We start from the raw sequence: 9,382 nt of genomic DNA on the forward strand, positions 1-9,382 counted from the left end.
AGAGATAATTGAATTGAACCAAAACTGCTTATACATGAAATAAGGAAAACCTTCATGATTGGTCTACAACTTTATTGAAGAAAAAAGTTTTAAAGGAATGATTTTTATCACTTGGTGTGCCATTTTTCCATGAGCTTCCATTTGAATCCATCCCAGCTATGATATAAACCCTCCTCTTTAACCAACAGTGTCATGACCTTTGTCTCTCGTAGACGAGTAAGCATCCCAACTAGTAAACCAAGTAGTGGACATTTCCGACTTCCCAGCAACGCATCCAAAATCTTCATCCACATTAAGAATTTTGCGATAGGGATAACCCAAAATCGGCCAAGAAGAAGATTCTCGGCCACAACGAAGTCGCAATGGGTTGTGGGTGCCGGGAAAGGGCAACTCATTTCGTATCTCAACTAAAATGTTTGACCTAGAGAGTGTTGATGTGCTGGCCACGTCAATTGGTATGTCAAACATGTTTTATGACCTAGCAAGCACTGATGTGCTTAGGAAACACAACGAGAATAAGACAACTTGAGCGAGGGTGAAGCTCTTAAAAAAAGCCATTGTTTTTGTGTTGATGGTGATGAAAATTGATCGATCTTATATAGAGTGGTTGGAATACTCATTTGGCCTTATCTTTGGAAAAAATTCATTAATATCTTATTAGCTATTTGATTTTATTTTATTTTAGTTTTAATTTATTACAAACAATTCAAAATTTGAACTTTTGAATTCTTACATGATTTCTTTCTTGATTGGCTTGATTACGAATTATTACTTATTTAAAAATGAAAAATTCAAATACACATGTGAAAGAATCAATTTTGACTACGAGCAATTTATGACAATTTATTACATATTAAATGCATAGTAAACTGAAAAAAATGGATAATTTTATTATCATAAAATATACTTAGTTATCTAAACAAAATTTGGGTTAAATGTTTGTTGCCAAAGAAACAATTAACCTAATACACAAACAACAAAAAATAACTCTTTTTTAAGTTTTGATCCCATCATATGATATATCTGCCGGAGAGTTACACTACAAGAAAAAAGTTTATTTGTGACAAAAATTTTCGTCACAAATTTTGTCACAAATGACAATTTTTGACACAAATAATCGAATTTCGTCACAAATAAATTTGCGACTCAGGAATTTGTGACGAAATTTCTTATGTAATGACGAAATTTGCGACACTAATAAATTTTTTTCTTGTAGTGTTAATTGTTTCTCCTATTGATAAATTATGGTTCACAACTTAAAAATTATTTTTGAACTGATTTTAAATCGGTTATTAATTATTTCACTGTTTCTCCACACAAAAAAACGTTTATGAATTGGTTTTAAACTGTTTTTAACCTAAACCAGTTCTGAACCAGACTAAAAAAACGATTCTGATCGGTTTCTTAAAAACAAAATTAATGATTTCAAAAAAAATCATTCAGTTTAAATATCATATTTCTTTGGTTCGGTATTTAATTTTCTGTGTTAATCAGATCATGCCCACTTTACATATATTGATTACTTTTTATATATATTTATTGGGAGATGTTATAGTTACTACTTTTTTTTTTACTACTTGTTACTACCAAATCTTAACCGTTGATTTCCGTCAATCTAACAGTTATAATTTATTAGAATTAATAATTAAAATGTGACTCAATAAATTATAACCGTTAGATTGACGGAAATCAACGATTAAGATTTGGTAGTAACAAGTAGTAAGAAAAAAAGGTAGTAACTATAATCTTTCCCATATTTATTTTGGGATTAATGTTTTTTTATTATGTAGGAGATAATTTTATCTCCTACATATATAAAAGTATATGGAGCCCATGTAATTCCATATAAAAATAAAAAATGTATATATAAATTTCACACACTATATATATATATATATATATATATATATATATATATATATATGTGTGTGTGTGTGTGTGTGTGTGTATGAGAGTGGTTATATTTACAACCCAAATAATTTACAAACTCTTACAATCATATCTTAACCGTTAATTTCCGTCAATCAACGGTTGTCATTTATTGTGAATTAATAATTAATTAATAAATTTGATTTGCGAAAATCTTAACCGTTGATTGACAGAAATCAACATTAAGATATGGTTGCAAGAAGTTGTAAATGAAAATAGATTGTAAATATAACATTTCCCTGTATATATAAGGAGAGGTTATAGTTATTTTTTTTTCTTACTACTTGTTACTACCAAATCTTAACAGTTGATTTTCGTCAATCTAACGGTTATAATTTATTAGAATTAATAATTAATTAATAAATGTGACCCAATAAATTATAATTGTTAGAATGACATAAATCAACGGTTAAGATTTGGTAATAATAAGTAGTAAGAAAAAATATAGTAACTATAACTTTTATATATATATATATATATATATATATATATATATATATATAAGATAATTTTATATCTTATTTCATTTATTTTTCTTTACATATATTTGCATGCACGGTAAGATTGGATCATGGCCTCATTTTTGCTAAAAGAAGGGGAATAGATTCTTTCCACGGTCCCAGTCTTACATGGTAGGTTGGGGCCCTCATCTAATGAAATGGGTTTCTTCTGTGTAGTACACATAAAGTACATTATGCAAACATTAAGGACACTTATAAATACAACTTTTTGAATGAATATTATTATAAAAGATGGCCAACCAATAATTGTATATAATTAACCGGTTCTCAAAGCATCTTATATTGGACGCCCCCTAGATTTAATTAATTAAAGAGGTGTACTAGACTAGAGAATTATCAGCAATGAAGAGGAGTTTTTTTATTTTTTATTTTTGAATATAAGATGCTAATACGATTTCTTATCAAGGTAGCTAGGTTAACATGATATGATTATGTCTAAGTAACAACTAACAAGAGACATCATCTAAGATTGTACAATTTACAATAAACCAAGATTGCTAATACATCTTTTCCTTTCTAACGTAATTAACAAGCCCACAAACACTTGATGATTAAGTTTTGCCTCGTGATTAATTAAGTAGAATTTGATTAATTTGTTGTAGAGTTGGCTACTGCATATATAAGGTTGATTTCACTGTACATGTTCCTTTACAAGGCAACTTGATACCCACCTACCAACCCACTTACTGCTGGGGAGCATTAGGAAAATGCTTGCTGGTTTTAATTAAGCCTTTATCAAGCAAAAAGCCTAATGAGTTTACCTGTACTAGGTTTATCTATATATATTGCGTTGCCATCGTTGACAAGTGTAACACTGAAACCTTTATAAGAAGGAAAAAATGCGTGTCATCCGAAAGGATGTAAAGTTGTGTCATTTTAAGAGAGAGAAAGATATAAATAAAGAAAAAGAGAGTTATGTTATTTAAAAATAAAGGTGTGGTCTCACCTCTTTTGCATTACATGGGAATTGAACACACACCACTACACTACAAACACCTAACACACACATCCCACACCATTAGGCTAATCCTAGTGGAAAGATATAAGTTATATTATTTAAAAAAATAAATACTTCTCTACCAACAAAAAAAAGATAAACACTTTTTTCTTATAAGAAAGCATTATTCTGGCAACTAGATTTCGCAACTTAATTGCAGGATTCTTTAATGGAAAAGGATCTGTTTATATTTTTTTTTTACAAATTTTGATAAATTATACTATGTACTCCAAAAATACATAATGTAACCTAATATATTTTCAAAAATACATTATGTAATTTATAAATAAAAAATTTATAAGGATTCTTTAATGGGAAATGATCTGTTTATATTTTTTTTTTTACAAATTTTGATAAATTATATATGTACTCCAAAAATACATAATGTAACCTAATATATTTTCAAAAATATATTATGTAATTTATAAATAAAAAATTTATAAATATAACTCTTATTTCTTTTTCTTTTTTTTGTAAACCATATAACTCTTATTTCTCTTAACTAGTACCAGGACTATATATACACTTGTATTATCGACCGTACTCTCTGTAGTCTGTACTGAGATATTGATAGAAATATTATGTGAGAGTTGCTTTTAAAGTGGTGGGTTATTTGAGGAGCGCGCAAGTTGCTGAATGTCATCTTACCAAAATATCAAAAAAAAGTTCACATCTATTTTAGAACTGTTAAATTATATATTAATATATGTAATAAAAAAATTAATTTACTTTTAAGGGTAATTTTAGTTATGTAAAAGGAAGTGTGAAAGAGGTATAATAAACACATTCTCTATTATTATTTTTTATGCGCGTAAAAAAATTATATGGCATAGAATTATGTATTATCATATTATTTAATAAATGGGAATAATATTTCTCATATTATAGAAAATAAATTTTATTTTCTACACACACATAAAAATGTGTGAGGTCCATATAAAGAGAAGAGAAAAAAAGAAAAAGGCCCACACATTTTTATGTGTGTAGAAAATAAATTTATCTCCTACAAACATGAGAAATAATATACCTTTAATAAATTGGGTTCGCTTTTTCTGCAGTTATTGCAGATAAGTTATCTGCAGTAAGTTCAATATGACGTCGTTTTGGAGCGAAAATCATGGTATTTTTGTAATTTTAATTTATTTCAGGATTATAATAGTCTTTATATTTATAATTTTTTAATATTTCAATACCAAAACGACATCATTTTGAGAATAAATGCAAATAACCTATCTGCATTAACTGCAGAAATATTTTTCCCTAATAAATTTGACATTTTAAGTAATTATTAACATAATTGAATTCCATTTCAACTTGTCAACACAAAATTAAATGATATATAAAAATATTCTACGCTCTGCTAGTGCATCAAAATTTAAGTCATTAGGTTTTTATGTCAGATATTCAAGATTCAAATCCCAGAGTGAAACAGTACTATTAGAATTCTAATGAAAAAAATTTAATGAAAAGCTAAATTAAACATGTTTTATCATATTTGAAATGAGTAATATTATTTTTCTTTCTTGATCAAAATTATAAAAGGGAAATGCTGATTTCTTTAAAAAATATTTTCGTAGAAGTTTTACAGATTTGAGGCGGCATGCTCGTAATATATGATGGAAGAGTACAACTATTTTACAATTATTTTGCAAACCCATTTTTTGATTGACCACCTACATATCTGATATCTGTACGTATTCCTTCTTTCATATTCAGTTTCGCGCGTTCATCATAAATAGCAGTTCTCGGCTAGCCTTCTGAATATAAAAAAAATAAAAATTTGGAGAGCTTAATTTCATCACATGTGAATATTCTCAACCCAAATATAATTAGCTTAGCTCTTATGATTGTGGAAGGTTATATTAACAAACTTTTTTTCTTACAAGCTTATAACCTATATTACGTATGATTAGTCATACACTCTTGATTGTGTAATTTGTAAGTTTGTAAGGAAAAAATTTGTCAATATAACCTCTTCTCTTATGGTTTATGTAAAAAAAAATAAAAAAATATAGCAGTTTTCTCATTGTAAGATGTGCACGGTAACTCTTGGGTCCTATTTACTTTAAAAAAAAAAAAAACAAAAACAAAACTTGGGTCCTTGCCATAAACAGTAGACAATAAAGAAGTATTGGGCAGGTGGAAAGCCCAGATACAGGCCCATTACAACCGAGATATTTTATATAATAATTGGCATATAGACATAGCTTTATGAGATTCTAGAATTGATGGTGAGGGGCTGGGCTCATGTTCATGGTGGACACTGATTAGTGATACCTCGATGAGCAACAATCTATGCTGTTCTTCAAAGATGATGATACCCACGAGGGTGCTTAACACCTACCTACCAACGCACTCATCTTCTTTGGAAATTAAAAAGGAACACCTGACACCTGACACCTGACACCTGGGATAATAGATTGCAATTCCTCCAAACCTCTACTTTTTGTAGAAGCTGTCCTTCTTAAGGACACTTTGTTTATTTACAATATATATCACCCATTTGCGTCACCCTAACAAGTGTCAATTATTCCAATCTTTTAACACAACCCCACGGTGCACCAAAACATACATTGTACACGTATCTCCCTACAGTTAATTGTTCATATAATGAAAGAATCTCAAGTAGATATCGTGGATCATTCATGAGGACCTAGGAAAACAGCAAAATTATTATTATTATTATTTTTTTAATAGTGCCGTATATGCAAACTTTTTTATCACGAGAATATTAAAGATAAAGTGGGGATGGGAGAATTCACCAAAAAAAAAAAAAGTGGGGATGGGAGACGAGTATTATATCTGTTTTTTTTCAAAACCTGGGAACCATGATTTAGTACATGGACCAAGTTGTTGGTACACTGGAAGTCAATTATGCACGTTATTCTCCACAGGGACTCTACCTAATTCAGCATTACTATATATATATAGGGTATAATGTATCTAATGTTATTAGAAGATGAATTTTATCTCATATACACACATAAAAATATGCGGGACTTATATTTTCTCTTTATCTCTCTTCTGTTCACATGGTTCACACACACTTTTATGTGTATATAGAAAAAAAAATTATCTTCTAGAACATGAAAAACAGCAAACCCATATATATATATATTACATTTTTTCTTCTCTATCCCTATCTATTCATTTTTAATACTATTATATCAAAATTTTAAGAGAAAAGAGAAATGGTGAAAGTTAGTTGAGATTTTAATTTAACAGTGTTAGAGATGAGTATGTAGGATAGGTATGAAAAAAAAGTAGATCTTTGAGAGGAGTTTAGATATTTCATCCCTGACTCGCCCCGCATTCCGGATTAATTCCATAGCTGGCTTAAAGAGTCGAAGCTTATGAGGATACCAGGGGAAGCCAATTCGCCTCAAAAATGTAATTAGAATTGAGTTAACAAAAAAAAGTAGGTATAATATCCTCTCTCTCTCTCTATATATATATATATATATATATATATATATATATATATATATCAGATTTTTTTATTTTTTTGTTAGGAATTCTATTATATAGTGTTGAGATATATAAAATCATTAATGTAGTCTCACCCAATAGCTTAAGCTTTTGGGTTGAATTAATTCTTTACATGGTATCGAGCCTCGGTGTATCGGATTCGATCCTCATCGCTTCCCACTTTCTTTTTAGTGGAATTTATTTCTTCGCACAAGTAAGTGGCCCGGTGTATTGTCCACCTTTTAAGCCCAGTAAACTTTTGTATGAAATATATAAAATAATTAATGTAGTGTCACCCAATAACTTAAGCTTTTGTGTTGAATTAGTTCTTTACATATGACATTTTATATGTCGGCAAGTGCTGTTCCAAAGTTTAGCCATCGACAAAGGAAACAATAGTACTTGGATGCATCGTTTTTGTGCGGTTTCTTGACATTTAATGGGGGGTCTATATTTGTTTACCATTTTACCAAGTTATTCTGAAAACAGTAATGCATATTATTTTATTGTTGGTTCTGCTGCTAAAAATTGTGCACATGGATCCAATTCTCTCGATCGCCAATAACTATGGTAAGTGGTGATTAATCTAAAAAAGTAAATATGCATGTCATAAACGTGCGTACTGAAAAGCTTATGTCTATCATGCGCATAGCCGTCTTTTGCTAGCTTCAACTTAATTCTGTGCCATTGAATATGACTTTCGATAAGTCTATATGATATGATCATTACGCTTATTACTATAGAAAACAAAGGAACTTATATTCTCTACTCTCTAGTAGCTTTGTCAACAAATATGAGGGCGGTAAAACAAAGTAAAAACCATTTGGTACCTCCTTAAATGGAGTATTATAGTCAGAATATATAGAGAATAGAAAGTCTAAGACTTTAATTTACGTGAGTGTTATGCATATCGCTCACTGTTTTTAACAAATTAAAGCCAATTATTGATGCTTAGTTGCTACCTACATGTATTGATTGAAGCATCCCTTATGTATTAGACAAGTTGCTTGATGATACCAATTTAAATTATGCATAACAAGAGATAATGAAGACTGGCTAACAGGAAGGGATTGGTAAAAAAATGAAAATAATCATAGAAGTTAAATCAACAAGAGCTCAATATGCTTAAATGATTTGACCGGGTATTTATGGTGGTAAATGCCTGTTTAGTTTATCCATGAAAGAGACATTACAAATTATAACTCAAAAGTTAGAAAATACATACATATATTACTTTGCTGTAATGCTGTTGTTATTCTTTTCCAGATATTTAATTCAGTAGTTCAAGCCTTGCTCTTCTATATAAAGGATCCATTTGCAATTCCCCCATGTCATCTCACCAAGCTTTTGCATTTCTACTTTTATTCTCTTTTCTTTAAATTGCTTATCATATCCCTCTCTCTCTCTCTCTCTCTCTCTCTATATATATATATATATATATATATATATATATATCTACTCTGACATATCATGGAGAAGAAAGCCCTCCTCAGGCTTATGGTTATTCTTCTGGCTCTTTCCTGTGTTTTATATACTGCTGCTGTTCCTACAACAAGTAAGTTTCAAGGGTTTTGATTCAGAATCTTTATTGGTTTGTTAATGTATATATGAATATTCAGGATTGTTAATCTGATTCATCAAGTGAAATTGTGAATATATATAGGAAGCTCCATGATCTGGAAAATGGATCCATCAGTGCAAGATCATCTTTCTAAGGTTCTCTCTCTCTCTCTCTCTCCTCAGATTCCTTCTTAATTTTCTAAGGACAGATGCTGTAATTGCCACATATATGTCCTAAATTTCCAAATAAAAAAATAATTGGCAAAATAACCTCAAAGGGAACATGGTTATCTCTGGTGCCCTAACTACTTGACAGAATCAGTTTTTATCTTCACTGATTAATATTTGAAATTATCTCAAAAAAAAGAAAAAAAAAGTTCAAAGCAAAGATCTCAAGTTCTGATTTCCCTAAAAATAACCAACTCAACAAGTTATAACATTGTTTTGTGGGGTACTATTCTCATCAGTCATCCTTAAATTTGTTTTGTGATACATTTTAGCAATGTGTATACTCCTTTACAAGTCCAATCTTAGTACAATCTTCTTTACCCCTGCAGGAGGATCTGAGTTTGGGGTTAAGGAACATGAAGGAAGGAATTGTAGAAAGCAGAATGATGATGGATATGATTGCAGACTATCCAGGAGCAAGAGCAAATCCAGCCCATGAACCAAAATCCCCTGGAAAGCCTTAATTTATATTCTACAATGTTCTTGGGAATCATAAGTGCCTTACTTAGTTATATTATGTTTAGAACAAGTAATCATAACTCATTATAATAACATGGTTTGGGTTTTCCTGGTTTGCTAAGGTGAAAATGTATTGTTCTTCTGCCAGAGAAGTCTCTATTCTAGGATCTATCCTAGTGTGGTATTCCACATATATATGAGTTGTAAGGACTTGGTGCTG

At 29.9% G+C, this 9,382-nt stretch overlaps 1 protein-coding gene across 1 annotated transcript; it reads left to right on the plus strand.

Moving 5' to 3' along the window:
* Positions 1-8,385: 8,385 nt before the first annotated feature.
* On the plus strand, positions 8,386-9,167 carry LOC133293475 (uncharacterized). Its single transcript, XM_061492058.1, has 3 exons — positions 8,386-8,470; positions 8,579-8,631; positions 9,033-9,167. The coding sequence occupies exons 1-3, from the start codon at positions 8,386-8,388 to the stop codon at positions 9,165-9,167; spliced, it is 273 nt and encodes a 90-aa protein (XP_061348042.1).
* The last annotated feature ends 215 nt before the right edge of the window (positions 9,168-9,382 follow it).

The sequence above is a fragment of the Gastrolobium bilobum genome, unplaced genomic scaffold (assembly GCF_033153095.1).
Source record: "Gastrolobium bilobum isolate Gb01-03AN ecotype WA unplaced genomic scaffold, APGP_CSIRO_Gbil_v1 utg11290, whole genome shotgun sequence".
Taxonomy (NCBI): domain Eukaryota; kingdom Viridiplantae; phylum Streptophyta; class Magnoliopsida; order Fabales; family Fabaceae; genus Gastrolobium; species Gastrolobium bilobum.